At 39.9% G+C, this 19,077-nt stretch overlaps 2 protein-coding genes across 6 annotated transcripts in view; one reads left to right on the forward strand and one right to left on the reverse strand.

The window, feature by feature from the left end:
- Positions 1-5,763, reverse strand: part of JMJD1C (jumonji domain containing 1C) — a 321,244-nt gene extending 315,481 nt beyond the window's left edge. The window contains exon 1 of the mRNA XM_027962302.3: positions 5,648-5,763. The gene's annotated coding sequence lies outside the window, so the exon portion shown is untranslated. The remainder of the gene's footprint in view (positions 1-5,647) is intronic.
- Positions 5,311-19,077, forward strand: part of REEP3 (receptor accessory protein 3) — a 100,201-nt gene continuing 86,434 nt past the window's right edge. For all 5 annotated transcript variants that reach the window (XM_060406500.1, XM_060406503.1, XM_060406502.1 and 2 more), the window contains exon 1: positions 5,311-5,488. Coding sequence is in view for 1 of the 5 variants with exons in the window: in XM_015104376.4 (XP_014959862.1) it covers positions 5,457-5,488 (32 nt within the window). In the remaining 4 variants the exon portion in view is untranslated. The remainder of the gene's footprint in view (positions 5,489-19,077) is intronic.

Raw genomic sequence — 19,077 nt, forward strand, 5'->3', positions numbered from 1 at the left:
GAAGAGCTTCTTCAAGTGATTTTTAGCAAGGAGTACATGCTTTCTTAGAACCAGGAATAATTTTTTTTTTTTTTTAAAGGACAGTGGTGGTAATTACATAAAGGAATTTCAAGCTAAGGTAAGGAGAGGGAAGGAGGCAAGCCCTGGTGGAAGGCTAGAGCTAGCTTGGTGTTGGGTATTTCCCTTTCCCCTGTTAGGTTAGGTTCAGGTGAAATAGTTTCTCCTTAGGGTATAAACTGTTAAAAAGAGTATTTCAAAGAGTATTTGGTGTATTTCAAAATGGTTTCTTTTTCCTTCCCCTGCCGACTTCCAGCAGGGAGGAACTTTTCTCCCACATTAACTGTGACGATCGGATTCTCCTGCAGCTTTTAACTCTCAGAGCTGTCGGCTTTCCTACCCTAGCATTGATCCTTGCAGAGGTTTCCACTCTGGTGAGTTTTAATTCTCTGTACTGCCTCTCTCTCCAATTTGGGAGGACGTTTATGACCTCATTTCTCTGAAGCATATAAAAAGAGCTGTTAATTTTTTCAGTTTGCCCAGCTTTTTACTTATTGTTAGAACAGAGTGGCAACTCCTAAGCTCCTCCTTACATGCCAGACTGGAAACCAGATATTCTGAGTTTTGCGATATGTTTTTAATTAATGGTTTTTTAACAAGTGCTTTATATATTAAGAACGTTAGCCTTTGGTTTTACGAATGTTTTTCCCCAATTTGTCATTTGTCTTGAAATTTTGTTTATATTGTTTCTGACGACATAGGAGTTTTAAATTCTTATGCAATCAAATCTTATGAAATTTGCCCTTTTGGTTTCTGATTTTATGGCACGAATTGACAGGCCTTTTCATTATCAAGATTATATTACCTTCACATGTGTTATCTTTTTATACTTCAATGGTACTTTTGGATTTTACATTTACAGTTCTTATCCATCAAGAATTACTTTTTCTTCAGATTTTATTAAATGGCTAGCTGGCTGTCACAAAATCATTTACTAAATTTTACATCATGTCCCAACTGATGTAAAATTCTACTTTCATCTTAAATACCTATATACAACTCTTACTCAAGACTTGATTCTCAGTAAACAAAAACCCAGCAATAGAGATAGGCCTCGTAAGGAAGTGGACAGCTGGAGACAAGTGATAAAAGATTAACTTTACATTGTTCACCCTTTCGAATTTTATTCCATGTGCTTCGAGCTACCACTCAAAATTATCAACAAAAATTGTCTAACGTTCTGCTTAGTGGACATAATAGAATTACCAAATATTTCAGTTCTCTGTAAATTACATCATAACAACCCAATATGTACCTGAGCAATACCTGAAATCATAGATCTACCTTGATTTCAAACCTGGGAACTATGATTTAAATGAACAGCTGAAATACCTGAAATATATCTAAACCCTTCATCACTGCAACCAATGCTACCACCTCAAATGTGTAACAGCCTCAGATATGTGCATTTCCTAGACCCAGATATTCCCTAGACCCAGCCACTGGCAGATGCATTTTGCTTTCTTCATCAAATGTTGGCTAGTAACTATCAAATACTTAATTCAGAATCTAATCTTTCTGTTCTAATGCAATCCAATTATGGCATTTTCAATCTTATTTCTTTATAATTTGATTCAGATGCCAAAACTGGCCTGTTGTAACCATAATACCATAAAGCAAACTGGCTAACACATAAAAAAATTCATTTAGCCGCAGATGGAAAAACAACAGGTTTTTGTCTTTTAAGTTATTCTCTTTTAGATCCTCATGTCATTTTCTAAACAACTATTAAAGGTAGACTATACTTTTAATAAACTATAAAAGTTAGTGATTTTACCCTTTCTATACATAAAAATATTTTCAAGCACTTGAAAATACTCCTCCAACAGAAATGGGAAGGTGACCTAGTATTCAGTTTCATTAGTATACTCATTAATTATATAGATTAGATATTATCTCTGTACTCTGTAATTCTCTTACTACCTGCTCTCCGAGGTACCTTCCCACTCTTTTTTTCCCTATAAATCAGCTACTTTAACATGTAGGAGACACATATTCCACATATCTCCCAGGAACTGGGAGAAAAATCAATTCTTTTTAATAGTCTAATTACCCTTACTCTTTAAAACCCCTTGCATTTGATTATCATAATATTATCCTCACTTAACAGGAAACATAGATACACTTGCCAAACATCACAGGAATGGCAATTAGAAACAGGTCTTCTGATGGAATGTCCTTTGCCCTAAATATGCTGCATCCCACCATGATTAAACACAACACCCAAAGAAAAGAGTTTTTGCAGAACACAGTGAAGGAAGCACTCAAATGAATATTAGCAATATGCTTTTTAAAAAGCAATTGTTTAGTATTTAAAGAAACAGTTTTCCATCTTCTAAACAAGAAATGGTCTCAAGTATATCAGGAGACCACCCTTTAAAAGGCAGCAGGTCATGTATTTCCTTTTCTCCCACGTCTCCGAGCCTTGCCTTACACCATGAAGCACTAATCTAATGGCCATCTATTACCAGATCTCAACTATCAAGGCACAGCCCAGTACACCCACTACTAAAATCTGGGTTCTTCTCATGTAAGGTAACTCCTCAGATGAAATTACAGTCTGTTTAGACTAAGAATTCTCAACGAAATCAGGCTTGATGTTCCCCTTTCATAAAATATTTTCCAGCTTCTGCTTTAGCACCCAGAAATGAAATTAAAAACAATCTCCCTACAGACTTCAAACAAACCCATGTATCTATCCTAAATAAAATATAGATGGAAAAGTGAAATGAAAATCATTTAAAGTAAGGTATGTGTTTCAGCATGTTAATCTTGAAACAAAACTGAACTAGAAAACATATAAGAGTAATTACCAGCTAACCATGACAGCTATGAACACAAAGTACTTTGTGACACAATTTTCCAAAACTGCAAACAACTCCTGATCAAATTGTGAACAAAACAAGTCTTTCTTTCACAAGTTGCATATAGAAATAGACACTGGAAAATTCAGTAGCGGTTAAAACCATGCCTTATACATAAAACAGAGGTTCTAGGTTCAGATAAGCACAAACATTACACAAATGTCAGGCAGTGTGTTCTTAAACCTTGCAAAACATGGGAACATTCTTTGTTTAGAACAGCCTGTGCACCTACAAAGAGTATATACCATCCCTGGCTCTCACCCATCAAATGCTAGTGGTTAGCCTTAATCATTCCAACAATCCCCAAAAAATACCTCCCAACCTCCCCCCGGAGGGAGCCTCCATCTGGACCCACTGCCTTAAACACATTTCAACTCTCACAGTATAACGTGAAGAACACTCGGGAAATATGCACTCAAGTTCCCGTTCTATTCCCTCTAAGTTATGTGGTCGCTGACACTGAGTTCTCTAAGCCTCAGTTTCCAGTGTGCTAAACAGGAATAAACATTTACCTAGGCTCTGAGTTGTAAAAGTTTTTAAAAACATTATTTGGACTTTTACTGGGTAATTACTTTATCCTAGAGAATAGGGAAACACAAATAACTAATATACCACACCTGCCCTTAAACATTTGACCACTCAGTAGGTCAGACCTAGGTGAAACACAACCTCAATATAAAGCAGAATGACAGGCATTAAACAGAAATTCAAGTAATTAATTATGGGGACCTGGAGAAAATGAATAACTATGAAAATCAGGACATCAAGTCCAGGCACAGGCATGGAGCATGAAAACATAGCTTGGTTCAATAGAGACTGGAAGGGCAGGAAAAATTAACAATGTAAAAACATTTAGGATCAGTTCATGGAGGAATCTGAATGCCATTCAAATGCTTTGCGTTTTATTGGGCAAGAGAACTTTTTAGAAAACTGGTGTTTATGTGGCACACCTGATTTTCAAATAATGCTGAATAATGGCCAAAAATGATTCCAGACAAATGCAAATTTTCATCATTGAGATCCCTGAAATTAATATATACGTTCTTAAAATGCATAAATAAGCAAAAAGAGCCTCAGTTCAGTTCAGTCACATCCAACTCTTTGCAACCCAAGAGTACAAAGCCTACCCAAGAGTAAAAAGGAGTTTCCGATTTCATTCCTTGCATAACAAAAACATTACTAATGTACTGAACCTGGGACTTTAAAAAAACTCAGGATAATCTCCTATTCGTTTTTTATTTTCTCTCAAACAAGTGGCACAATTTTATAAAATGTATTTAGCGTACTTCATGTCACTCTTGGAAGGCCAAGAGGTAAACCGCAGTATTACTGACCTCTTTTTACTACAGGGAAACTGAGGAACAAAAAGAATAAATTACAGTATGGTCACAAAATAAACTATTTCCTAGACCTTTTAATCAAAGGCTTGAAGCCCATGTCTCATCCTTTATTCTTCGTACCATCTGAACACTAGAATTATCTTTTATTACCATCTTAACAGGAAAAAAAAAAAAGATGCGACTAAATTTCAAGATCACTTCCTCGATTCGGTATTGCCACCAAAAATATCAGAGTTTAAATTCTACCTCCTGAAATTAAGATACCTGCAAGGTGCGAGCAATAACCCAACTTCCCAAAAAACAGACAGCTATAAATAGTAAGACAGGTCACGAATCCTAAACCCAACTTTTACTCTGAATATCTGGCAGGTCAGAGGTGTGTTTGTAATACAGGCTTTGCGGATGTTGTGATGGGACGATGTCGTAAGAGGCCCAGAACAGTGGTATCTACACGCTCACTACTGCAAACTTGAAATCCAAGGCTTTCCTCCTCTTCCCCTCCCTGCATTGCACCACAAACCAGGAGACTCCTGACAGGCCTGTACAACGATTCTCCCGACCTCTGCCTGAAAATGCGGTACTTTGATGATGTCCAGGGCCTCGGTGAACAGTGAGAACACCGATGTAGCTAAACGCATCTCCAAATTTCTCCTCTCCAGAATCTAGGGCCTGGTCCAAAAGGATTCCGTCAGACAGAGTTTCCACGACTATCTTGTTTTTCACACAGATATCAACAACCCTCACCCCCAAGTCCCCTTCCTCAGCCTCTCCCCACCCTCTCCCCTCTACGCCTCGTGGACGTTCTGGACAAAGGAGGCAGAGCAGGGAGGGTAGAGCCAAGGAGCCAGGCCGCAAGGCCGTCCGGCGCGGGCAGGGGTCCCGGCAGCCCAGCCCCCGGAGCCGGGCAGCCCAGACTTGGCCTCGGCCAACGCGCCGCCGCCGCCTATCAGCGGAGCGTAGGGGCGGGGCTGGCTGGCTCCGCGGCGGCTCCGCAGGCGGGCGGGGAAGGGTGGGGGGGACCGACCGCCGCGCAGCTCCGGCCGCCGCGCGCAGACACCGGGCCCGGCTCCCGAGGGCGCCAGCGCGGCCCCGGGGAGTGCGAGGAGCCGGAGGGCGCGCGGCCTGCCGTTGGCCGCCTGGTCCGCCACCCTTGGCACCCACCCGCCCCCGACGTGGGGTCCAAGCCCCCGGGAAGATGGTGTCCTGGATCATCTCCAGAGCCGTGGTGTAAGTGTCGCTCACGGCGCCCCTCCGCCCCCACGCGAGGCCCGGGAGGCCGGGGGTGGCGGCAGGGGCCGGGAGGAGAAGGGAAGGCCCGGGCCTGGGCGGGGTGGGCCGGCCCGGCCTCGGGCCTGCCCGGGGTCTGGGAGCCCTCGGCCTCCTCACCCTAGTCCACGTCGCTGCGGGGCTCCCTGCGTCGGCCGAGGGCCCGGCTCCTGCGGTGCGGCCGGACTGCGTGCGGCTCGTCGGCCCTGCTCCCGCGGCGCTGGGTGGGCAGGCGCGCAGGGCAGGCGGCGCGCGCTCCCTGCTCCCTCTCCCCGCGCTGCGCGGCACCGCCCTGCGGGCCCGGGAGCGGCGCGCCTCGCGGCGGCGCCCTGCGCAGGCTCCGCAGAAGCTAAGCGCGGGAGGCTCGGCGATCCTCCTGAGGATTTCGTGGCAGCGCCGAGCCTTTGTATCGTGCGTTGCGGGTCTCCCAGGGCCGCTGATTGCCTCTCGGTCACGTGTGGTAGGAGGAGAGATTTGTCTAAAAATCCGAGACCGCTCCCAGCTCAGATCCCTAGGAAGGGTCTCAGTTGCCCCGAGATTTACAGCTTATCGAGAAAGGAGCTCATTATTGAATGGTGACACTCGCCTGCTCGAACGGATCCCAGAATTTGGCCCTGTCGTGGTGGATATATTTGCAAAGGGATTGAGAGATTACAGATGCTTGTTGCCTTTGTTCAGATTATCCATTCATTTCATTGTGCTTTTACCACTAAGTTACAGGCCCATAAGAAAAAAATTAGTTGAGTTGTGGGGTTTACTCTGTAAAGGTTGGACTACAATTTAAACTGATTTCCTCCAATCCTTCCTGACTTAACCCCCACCTGGAACACGGGAAGTCACGAAGTAAACAGCAGTGACGTAGTTATAGCCAGGGGCCAATGTATTCATTAATCATGATCTCTGTAGGAGTATTATCTCTACCTTTCTGAAATGTTTTCAGGTGGCAGGCCTCTCCGATTAGCTTTATAATGTGGAAAAAAAAGAACATTGCCAGATTGCTCATTTATTTCTCAATCAGAATTAGCTAATTTTTCAGTTGTTTTGTGTTCTGGTTTCTTTGGGGTTTGTTTTGTTTTTTCTTTGAGAGTGAATCAATCGCTTAGTAGCCCTGTTTAACTTTCTTTACAGTAGCATTCAAGATGTGTCATTTGATGGTCTGAATGCAGTTTTTTTCTTCCTCGGTATAGTTTTTAATTTTAAGCTTCAGAGGATTCATCTGTACAAAACTAAAATTCAAGAAATAATACCACACATGTCTTAAGGTTTTGTTTTTTAAGGTTTGTTTTGTTTTGTTTGCCTTTGGGGGCTTTCTTTTGAGTCTACGTTTTCATAACACAGACATAACTTCCCTAACCTAGTAGATGTCTATCAATTGTTGTGTCAGTGCCTGGAAAATCAAGTATCCAGTTAAGATATTGTCACGTTGTTTTGTTTTTGTTTTTATTCTCGGGGTTCCTTTCACCAGTTCTTTGACAGAAAATTGTGAAGCACTCATTTAATTTACATTCATCAAAGTCAGATTTTTGTTTTTGATCATTAATTATGAGTATGAATGTCTTCTATGTGCTATCTAGAACACAAGGGTTAATAATGTATGACCAATCTTAATGGAACTGACGGTTGCAATACCAGATACCTGCAGGACAGGGTGAAGTCTTCTGAGAGTTACACCCAGAACTATAGGGTTTAGACAAGTAAAGGATTGCATCTGGTTGGAGAATCAGAAAAAGCAAGGGAGATTACATTTGAGATGGGCCTTCGACTAACTTTAGACAGCCGAAGATGAAAACGGAGAGGATTCCAGATAAACTGGTCACTGTGAGCCAAAGAACCGAGAAGGGAAAGCCCGGGTTACTGAGGACTTAGAGACGGGGGAGAGAGAAAGCTGGAAAGGTAGGCTGGGGCCCGTTTTCAAGGGATATTCACGGAGAAGTGATAATTATTATTAGGCAGCCATGGATTTGCTTTAGAAGATTCTGTGCCTTAGGTGAGATGGTTGTGAATGGTGAGACTCTGAAGAAGGGAGACCCCTTAAGGAGTTCCCTAACTGGAGAGAGGATTAAAGCCTGCAGTGCTAGAATTTACAGAATTAAAAGTGCAAGGCAAAGGAAAGGGAGAGAATAGTGAGGGAGAAAAGGTCATGAGAATGTATTTATCAAGTGTCAGGAAGTTTCTCTCTTGAACTATTAGCATATTAAAAAGCACACTTGCCAGGGAATATAAGCATCATTATATTTTGTCCCTCCGTTCCTCAGTTTCCCTTTCTCTAAGCACTGAATGTTTTCCACTCCCTTGATCACACGTAAGAGTAAGTACATGAAGGATCAACCCCAGGGTTTATACGAAGTTGGAAACCTTTTCACACTTGCAGATAGAATTTACTGCACCCTTTCTAATCCTCAGGAACAGCCAACTAGTCCTGAACCTAAAGAAGGATCAGAGAGTTCTCTCCATATGAATCTTGGGCAATATGAACCTTGGGCGATATGAGCAAGGAACACAAGGCCCCTCTTTAACCTGAGCTCTCTGAGTGTGTGAGCACTTTCTCCCTAACCCGGTGGCAGACCCTTAGTAGGAAGAGCACCGACTTGGTAATCAGCCCTGGATGCCAGTTAATAGACCCGGGCAACATACTAAATCTGTGTTTCATCGTCTTAGAAATGATTATAATATTTACTACTTAAAACTGTTGTCAATATTTAATTTAACTAAAAAACACGAACTGTGCCTGACATTTGTTATGCGCTTGAACTTAGTATATAGATAGAGTTTTTTGTTTTTATGAAGGAGAGAAGTTAGATGGTGTAGCAAGAAATATCACTGGACTATCGTCGTCTTTAATATTATCATTGAAAACCTGGAATTTAGAACTAGCTTTGGTTGTATTAACCAGATACATGACCTTTAGTCAGTTCTCACTGATTATAGACCTCTGTTTCTTACTCTGTAGAGGTAGAAGGATCTGGTAATCTCCAAAATGTTTTGTATAGCTGTAGCATTCTGTGACGCTGTAAGGATTTTCATTTTTTTCCAATCTGTTTGAAATTAGCTTGCTTTATTTTTACAGGCAAAATTGAAAGGTTAGTTAGCAATTATTAAGGGATAGTAATCTGAGACTACCAAATGATATTATATGTAATATAATACGTGATACCCATAACCTTCTAAAACATGATTCTTAGAGGTTGAGGGAAATCCCATTTTTCTGATTTGTGTCTACAGCATAGCTGGTCATTATGATCAGGACTGAACACAGATTGTCTGAATTCAAATATCAGCTGTGCCATTTAGTATTGGGTGCTGCCTACCCCATTGGATTAAATGTGTTTACATACATAATGTTCATTCTCCTCCATCAGGTAGATAGTAAGTATTCAGTAATATTAGTAGTTATTATGAGAACAAGAAAGAACATATTCACCTACAGTCTCAGCATACTGAACATTTATTTTCAGTTTACATTTGTCTTTGTCTTTCTGTGTAGGTTACATAGTGGTAATTAACAGTATAGTAAAAGTAATTTTTACACTGCCGTTTATTGTTATATGATAAGCATCTCCTACATTGCCCTGAAATCTTATATCTTCCATTTGCTCAGGCCACTATTCATAATTTTCATAGCCATTCTTTGATCTTTTAATTACCCTTTTAGATCATTTCTAGTATTTCATTATCATGGGTAATGCTATAATGTAATTATAATGCTGAATTGGACATCATTTATGTATACTTTTTAAGTAAATATCCAAGAGGAGTATTTCTGAGTCAAAGGTTATAAATATTTTTGTGACTTTTGATGTCAATTTCCAAATTAGTATCCAAAAAATTATTAATACTTTACACTACCACCAGCAAGATGTGAGTACTGTCTCGATCACAGTGTAGCCAGATTGGGAAGGTTTAATTTTTTTTATGTTTTCCTGTGATTCATGGGGTCGCAAAGAGTCGGACACAACTGAGCAACTGAACTGAATGAATATAACATTGTTTTCTTCTGCGTTTTTCTTATTAGCATTAATATTTGTCCTAATATTTATAATTGTCATATACAAATAATCTATGCACTTTACCCATTAATCTCTTGGCTACTTAATAATTTACTAGTTTGTCTGAACTCCTTCGATTCAGTTCAGTTCAGTCCAGTCGCTCAGTCCTGTCCAACTCTCTGCAATCCCATGAACTGCAGCATGCCAGGCCTCCCTGTCCACCACCAACCCCCACAGTTCAAAGTCACATCCATCGAGTCCGTGATGCCATCCAGCCATCTCATCCTCCGTCGTCCCCTTTTCCTCCTACCCCCAATCCCTCCCAGCATCAGAGTCTTTTCCAATGAGTCAGCTCTTCGCATGAGGTGGCCAAAGTACTCGAGCTTCAGCTTTAGCATCATTCCTTCCAAAGAACACCCAGGACTGATCTCCTTGCAGTCCAAGGGACCCTCAAGAGTCTTCTCCAACACCACAGTTCAAAAGCATCAATTCTTCGGTGCTCAGCTTTCTTCACAGTCCAACTCTCACATCCATACATGACCACTGGAAAACCATAGCCTTGACTAGTTGAACCTTTGTTGGCAAAGTAATGTCTCTGCTTTTTAACATGCTATCTAGGTTGGTCATAACTTTCCTTCCAAGGAGTAAGCATGTTTTAATTTCCTGGCTGCACTCACCATCTGCAGTGATTTTGGAGCCCCAAAAAATAAAGTCTGACACTGTTTCCACTGTTTCCCCATCTATTTCCCATGAAGTGATGGGACCAGATGCCATGATCTTCGTTTTCTGAATGTTGAGCTTTAAGCCAACTGTTTCACTCTCCTCTTTCACTCTTCATTACCTAATAAATTAACCTTAAGTCCTATATGATGCAAGTGCGTTTCAAAATCTAACTATACTTCTGTTTAGATATTTTAAATTATCCAGAGAGTTCATAGTTTTAATGCAGTTTAGAGTTCAACTTGTTCATTTTTTATTTTGTGATTTTTTCACTTCTAAATATAAAATATTTACTCCAAATATTTAATTAGTACTATTTTCTCATATAGAATTTTTAGATAAATTTAGAAACTTCCCTTTAAAGTCCATAAATCTGCATTTCCCTTTTTACATCTTAACACATTTTAATTTTCCTTTTACTATAATTTTGTTATCTGGCAGTAGTAGTAAAACCTCAGTTCTCTTTCTTTAATTGGTCCTCTTGCATTGTATTTAGTGAGTATCTTTAGAGTCTAAATTGCATACCTTAAAAACCATACTCTAGCGGTTGTTCCCAGCATCATCCGTTTTCCCTCTCCACTTTATCTTTCTTGTCAGTATGCAAACATACTATTATTGCTCCCATCTTAAGGAAAAAAAAAACCTCTCTCTCAATCTGCTCTACTTTCCATCTCATTTACCTATTTCTCTTCCTCTCGTTAAAGCAAAAAACTCAAAAGAACAGTCTACATACACCTTCACCACTCATCCTTTGGGTCGCTCTTGAACCCATACCAATTAGGCTCTGCCATCAACTCTTCCACTAAAATTACCCTTCCATAGGTTGGCAGTGGCCTCCACAGGGCCAAAAGGGTCGGTCCTCTTCTGACTTATCAGCCACTTTTGATACAATTGCTCTTTCTCTCCTTGAAATACTTCCTTCACTTGGATTCGCATAAACCTTGCTTGCATTGTTTTCATCTTAACACACTGGCCACTCCCTGCTTGGTCTGCCTTGCCACATTCCTCCAGATGCCCTGAATTATTAAAATTGATGTGTCCAGAGGCTAAGCCTTTTTCTTTTCTATCCACACTCCTTTGAGGGCTCTCGTCAATTTACACCTTCAACCCAGAGGTCTGCTAAACTCATGATCGTATGTATTTTTAACTGCTTGAGTCTGCATGGAAACATCTGTCGGGTTGGCCAAAAAGTTTGTTCTGTGAAACATTACAGAAAAACCCAAACTTTTTGACCAACCCAACAGAAGTCATCTTGAACTTAAGCTATCCAAAACTGAACCCCTGAATTGCCTTTTTGATCTGACTTTGGCAGCCTGCCCAGCTCAATTATTGACAATTCAGTGCTTCATTAGTTCAGGCTAAAAAACTTGGCATCATCCTTGATTTTTCTTTTTCTATTGTTCTCTACACTGAATGCTATGGTAAATCGCATTGACTCCTTCAAGATCTATGCAGCATTCAGCCAATTCTCATCACCTTTACTTAACATTACTCTAGTCCAAGCCTGTTTCATTCCTGAAATGTATTATTATAGAAGCAACCTGCTTCTACTCTTTGTATGTATGTATATTTGTTAAGATTATGACAGGATTAATGAAAAACAGCTTGAGTAATTTTTAAATCATTGGGAACTTTGAGGGCAGTCACAGTTTACTAGTGATTTTTCTTCCTTTTGGTAGAATCTCAATAGTAGCTAAAATGACTGTTGTTGTTTATTTGCTAAGTCATGTCCAACTCTTTTGCGACCCTATGGACCGTAGCCCGCTAGGCTCCTCTGTCCATGGGATTTCCCAGGCAAGAATACTGGTGTAGGTTGCCATTTCCTTATCTAGGTGATCTTCCTGACCCACGTGTACTGCGTTACAGGCAGCTTCTTTACCACTGAGCTACCAGGGAATTCCAATGATTAAAATAATTTCTTTCAATTAAGGTAGATTTTAATAATAACTTTATTTACCAGTTTTGATGAGTTCATCATGTAAATAGCTTAAATGTTCCTGAGTGATGTCTAAAAGAATAGGATACTTTGCTTTTAGGTAATGAGAAATAAGGAAAATAGGAGCAATGATATTTTCAAAGAAATTTGAAAAGCTAAATATCTTAAACATGTAATTTTCTGTGAATGCCCTCCAACAGGTCATTTTTGCTGTCTTCCTTAATTAAGACAGAAAACACATCCTAAACGTTTGGGTCTTCTTTTCATCACACAGGCCAAAACTTCCAACAAGATTCCTTTGTCAGCCTTCATTTCAGAAACAATTTGCTTTTGTTCACTTTTTGTCACTGCTGCTAAATTAGCTATTTCTTTTTCCACTGGATTTTTTTTTTTTTAATTTTGTCCCTGCCGCATGGCATTTGGGATCTTAGTTCCCCCACCAGGGATCAAATCTGTGCCACCTGCATTGGAAACACAGTGTCTTAACCACTGGACCTCCGCTGTTTTTTTTTTTTTAAATAATTTTAGCACAGAGATTTTTATATTCTCTTTTTCTAGTGTAAATTTAAATGTTTAAATAAACAATATATGTGCTTAGTCATTCAGTCATGGCCGACTCTTTGTGACCTCGTAAACTATAGCCCGCCAGGCTCCTCTGTCCATGGGGATTCTCCAGGCAAGAATACTGGAATGGGTTGCCATGCCCTCTTCCAGAAGATCTTCCCAACCCAGAGATTGAACCCAGATCTCCCACATTGCAGGTAGATTCTTTACCATCTGAGCTACCAGGGAAGCCCAAATAACCAGTATATTACAATAATAATAGTATAAATGGGTAACTTAAATATCATAAATATGATATTACTGTTTTGGTCATCACATGGAGAAGATTACTGCTGAGTCTCTGTTAGAGGAACATGAGCTTATTTCTGTCATTGGTCATGCATTTGCCTTAAACTGCTGCTTTCGTTGAAGTTAAATGACAAATTAAAGATAAAATTATTATAAGTGTCTTTATGTTTACAAAACCGTCTGTTAATAGGTTAAGCATAGTTATCCCTATTTCTGAAGCAAATTTACCAGCTTCAGGTATGTTGGAATTAACAAAAGCCGCTATAACTAAAATTCAGGTGAAATGTACTAAGATACTGTGGTCAGAGACAGCGGTTGCAGTTGGAATGGAATTATTTAACAATGGCTAGAGAGTATTTTAGGTAAAGATCAGACTAGCTAATGTTAAAATATACAGCTCTTTATCTTGATATTCAAAGTATTTTCTATTTCACTGGAAAGTGAAAGTGAAGTCACTCAGTTGTGGTCCACTCTTTGCGCCCCATGGACTGTAGCCTACCAGGTTTCTCTGTCCATGGGATTCTCCAGGAGAGAAAACTGGAGTGGGTTGCCATTTCCTGCTCCATATTTCACTGGAAGATCCTTTAAATATGTCAGAGTTTCTTAAGCTAGCACGGTTGAAATTTTGGACTGGATAGTTCTTTCTTGTAGGGGGCTGTCCTGTGCATTGTAGAAGGTTTAGCAGCATCCCTGGCCTCTATTCACAAGATGCCAGTAGCACCTCCCACAGATACAACAGCCAAAAATATCTCCAGATGTTGCGTGGTTCTGTTGGAGTGATGCTCTGCAAGATACAATGCCCTTAGCATCCCCATCTGAAAATGGCTTTGTTGTTTACTATTTCCTGCTTCTGTGGGAGAAAGTATAAGGCATAATGATATGGAAATTCATAAAGCATCTTGGGATATCTTTTAAGAATTTTCTAGATAAAATACTGTTGCTGATCATTCTCATATTTTTAATACTATTTCAGAATTAATTTCTATTTCAGAATGTGCAGAGAATTTCCCCAAATCGATGACAATTGTTGGTGCAGCACACTTTGAAAATAATTTTTGTAATCTCTTATTCTGCATACCAACTCTCATAGTCCTTATTTTCTAAATTTATAAATGAAATGTGGTTTACAAATTCCAGTTTTCCTGGCCTCGAAGTTGTTGGCATACTGGGATTTGAATGCAGAGTCAAGGGTTACCAGCATGTTGCTTTCTTTACTATTAACAGTCTCATCAACTCTGCAAAAGCAGAACTACATAAAAAAAGAAAAATCATGAAAACAAAAGTCATAAGAAAAATCTAAACCCAAGAGACTTGTGCTGGCCAGTAATTCAGAATTTAATTTCAGAATGTATTCAAATATTTCATTGCAAAGAGCATTAAAATTTTCAAGTAATAATATACCCATTTTACCATTTTTTGAAAGAATTATTCTCACCCATAAATAAACCCAAGTATTCAGCTGTGGAAAATTTCCTTAACCTTTTATGTCACATTTCTGAGTAATGTATTGTATATAGTTTGCTAGGACTTTTACAGCAAAGTACCACCAAACTGGATTATTAAACAACAGAACATCGTTGTGTCAACAGGGTTCTTCCTTCTGCGGGCTGATGGAGAATTCGTTGCATGTCTCTCTCCTAGCTTCCACCCTGATCTCTGCTTTCATCTTCATCTGGCATTCTCCTTTTGTGCCTTTCTGTGTCCAAATTTCCCATTTTTATAAGGATACAAGTCATATTGAATTAGAGCCCACCCTAATTACCTCATTTAAACTAGATTACCTCTGCAAAGACTCTGTCTCCACATAAGGTCACCATATCTTTAAGAGGGACACAATTCAACCGTTAACAATCGCTTTTATAAAAACAGGAAAACTAGTATATGGCAAGGAATAATTTGAGGGATTGGATTAGAAAAGTAGGGGTAAACAAATCTAACAAAATAGCTGTCTATACATAATTTGAGTTGTCACATGAGAGAAGGAATACTGATTTTTCTACTTTAACTGTGAGATGCAAGCTAGAGCAATAAATCGATGTTATAGGGAAAATAATTTTAATCAATGTAAGGGAAAACTCTGACACCTGGTGTTGTTCAGCATTGAGACTTTAGTCTCAGCATGAAAGGAAGAATAGAAAGCATGAAAGGAAGAATAGAAAGCTAGTTATGGATCTTGATTATATTATTTGTATGCTTCCTAGAGAGAATCATAGATAAATTACTGTGAAGCATTTTGTATTTAATAAAACTACCTAGATATTTAAATGAACACATTAATCTTGTATTGGGCTTCCCTGGTGGCTCAGCTGGTAAAGAATCCGCCTGCAGTGCAAGAAACCTGGGTTCAATCCCTGGGTTGGGAAGATCCCCTGGTGGAGGGAAAGGGTACCCACTCCAGCATTCTGGCCTAGAGAATTCCATGGGCTCTAGTGCATGGGGTCGCAAACAGTTAGACACAACTGAGCAACTAAGCATACACACACATTAACCTTGTATTACAACAAAATAAAGAATAATTAAGAAGCAGCATTGTTTGGCATTTACAAAACAGCGTGATTAGATACAGCACTGAATAAGTTACATGCTAAAGCTTCTGCTGACATGACACTTTTTCATTATCAAACTGTAATCACCAATCTTAAGAGCTCCCAACCAAAAGAGTAAAGTGGATAAACTGACTTTAGTCTGGGGAGACACTATCATGCTGGTACCAAAACCAAAGAACACCAAAAAGAAAAAGAAAGTTACAAACGAATATACTTGATGAATATAGATTCAGAAGTTCTAAACAAAATATTAGCAAACTAAATCCAACAATACATAAAAAAGACCATACACTATGACCAAGTGGGATTCATCCCGAATTCATAAAGATGGTTCAGTATATGCAAATCAGTGTAGTACACCACATTCAGTTCAGTCACTCAGTCATGTCCAACTCTTTGCAACCCCATGAATCGCAGCATGCCAGGCCTCCCTGTCCATCACCAATTCCCGGAGTTTACTCAAACTCACGTCCATCGAGTTGGTGATACCATCCAACCATCTCACCCTCTTTTCGTCCCATTCTCCTCCTCCCCCAAGTCCCTCCCAGCATCAGAGTCTTTTCCAATGAGTCAACTCTTCACATGAGGTGGCCAAAGTACTGGAGCTTCAGCTTTAGCATCATTCCTTCCAAAGAAACCCCAGGGCTGATCTCCTTTAGGATGGACTGGTTGGATCTCCTTGCAGTCCAAGGGACCCTCAAGAGTCTTCTCCAACACCACACTTAATAAGCATCAATTCTTTGGCGCTCAGCCTTCTTCACAGTCCAACCCTCACATCCATACATGACCACTGGAAAAACCATAGCCTTGACTAGATGGACCTTTGTTGACAAAGTAATGTCTCCGCTTTTGAATATGCTATCTAGGTTGGTCATAACTTTCCTTCCAAGGAGTAAGCATCTTTTAATTTCATGGCTACAATCACCATCTGCAGTGATTTCGGAGCCCCCAAAAAATAAAGTCTGACACTGTTTCCCCATCTATTTCCCATGAAGTGATGGGACCAGATGCCATGATCTTCGTTTTCTGAATGTTGAACTTTAAGCCAACTTTTTCACTCTCCTCTTTCACTTTCATCAAGAGGCTTTTTAGCTCCTCTTCACTTTCTGCCGTAAGCATGGTATCATCTGCATATCTGAGGTGATTGATATTTCTCCCAGCAATCTTGATTCCAGCTTGTGTTTCTTCCAGCCCAGTGTTTCTCTTGATGTACTCTGCATATAAGTTAAATAAGCAGGGTGACAATATACAGCCTTGATGCACTCCTTTTCCTATTTGGAACCAATCTGTTGTTCCTTGTCTACTTCTAACTGTTGCTTCCTGACCTGCATTCAGATTTCTCAAGAGGCAGGTCAGGTGGTCTGTATTCCCATCTCTTTTAGAATTTACCATAGTTTATTGTGATCCACACTGTCAGAGGCTTTGGCATAGTCAATAAAGCAGAAATAGATGTTTTCTGGAACTCTCTGCTTTTTCCATGATCCAGCAGATGTTGGCAATTTGATTTCTGGTTCCTCTGCCTTTTCTAAAACCAACTTGAACATCAGGAAGTTCATGGTTCATGTATTGCTGAAGCCTGGCTTGGAGAATTTTGAGCATTAATTTACTAGCATGTGAGATGAGTGCAATTGTGCGGTAGTTTAAGCATTCTTTGGCATTGCCTTTCTTTGAGATTGGAATGAAAACTGACCTTTTCCAGTCCTGTGGCCACTGCTGAGTTCTCCAAATTTGCTGGCATATTGAGTGCAGCACTTTCACAGCATCATCTTTCTGGATTTGAAATAGCTCAACTTGAATTCCATCACCTCCACTAGCTTTGTTCGTAGTGATGCTTTCTAAGGCCCACTTGACTTCACATGCCAGGATGTCTAGCTTTAGATGAGTGATCACACCATCGTGATTATCCGGGTCGTGAAGATCTTTTTTGTACAGTTCCTCTGTGTTCTTGCCACCTCTTAATATCTTCTGCTTCTGTTAGGTCCATACCATTTCTGTCCTTTATTGCAAGCCCATCTTTGCATGAAATGTTCCCTGAGTATCTCTAGTTTTCTTGAAGAGATGTCTAGTCTTTCCCATTCTGTTCTTTTCCTCTATTTCTTTGCATTGATCACTGAGGAAGGCTTTCTTATCTCTTCTTGCTATTCTTTGGAACTCTGTATTCAGATGCTTATATCTTTCCTTTTCTCCTTTGCCTTTTGCTTCTCTTCTTTTCACAGCTATTTGTAAGGCCTCCCCAGACAGCCATTGGGCTTTTTTGCATTTCTTTTCCATGGGGATGGTCTTGATCCCTGTCTCCTGTACAGTGTCAGGAACCTCATTCCATAGTTCATCAGGCACTCTATCTATCAGATCTAGGCCCTTAAATGTATTTCTCACTTCTACTGTATAATCATAAGGAATTTTATTTAGGTGTCAAATCTTACTGTGCTTTAAACTGAAATAACTCATCTCAAACAAAGATCACTTAAACATAGGTGGTAAGCCATTCTAAGAGTAATAGTTATAATAAAAAGAGACCTTGCTTACCTTGAATGACTGAGAAGTACAAAGAAAATGCTGAACATGATATAACCTATAAGCTAAAATTGTCACTGCCTATTTAAATATGTAAAGGAGAAGAGGGCGGCAGAGGATGAGATGGTTAAATAGCATCCCTGACTCAATGGACTTGAATGTGAGCAAGCTCCGGCAGATAGTAGAGGACAGAGGACCTGGCTTGCTGCAGTCCCTGGGGTCGCAAAGAGTCAGACCTGACGTAGTGACTGAACAGCAAGAACAAGTCTAAACTGTGCTGAGAGGAGGAACTCTTTGGGGAAGGACAGCATTCCGTTTCTTCCTTTGAAGAATTCTGTTTGGCTCCCCTACTTCAAAGTCCATCATCACTTCCCTTGCCCTCACTTTTAGATTTTTCTCACCTTTTTGTCTGGTTGTAATCTTTTTCCCTCTCTCTCGATAGTGGTAAGGAGAAAATGGAATGGTCTCTGTTGTGTGCAGAGATACAATAATTTAAAAGGCTATAAATATCTATAGTCTCCAAACCAACAGAGAAAGAAGGAGGTTAGAGGATTATAAAAGACCAAAATGAAAAGGACAGGAGGTGAGAGACACATGGACAAAAAAAGATAGTAGAAATGGGTTCAACTATATAGATAAAGATAATAAATGTAAAAAGATTCTATTTTTTCTATTAAAAGGGACGGTAACAGTGGAAAAAACCTATGAAGTTATAAAATGTGGTTGAAAGATGAAGGATCTAAATAAATGGATAGCTCTTATTAATGAATCAATATTAGTTGATGGTTATTAATTCTTCCAAAATAGAATTCCCTGCAATTCCAGGAAGAATTTGCTGTTTTTGCTTTCATGGAACTTGATAGACTAATCCATAGTTCATGGGGGAAGAACAGAAGCTCAGGAATCAGTAAGACAGCAACAAAAACCAAGGAAGGAAAACCTGTTGTATTACATTTCAAGATATATTATAATGTTGTAGTAATTGGGACACTGTAG

This window comes from Ovis aries, chromosome 25 (assembly GCF_016772045.2).
Source record: "Ovis aries strain OAR_USU_Benz2616 breed Rambouillet chromosome 25, ARS-UI_Ramb_v3.0, whole genome shotgun sequence".
Taxonomy (NCBI): domain Eukaryota; kingdom Metazoa; phylum Chordata; class Mammalia; order Artiodactyla; family Bovidae; genus Ovis; species Ovis aries.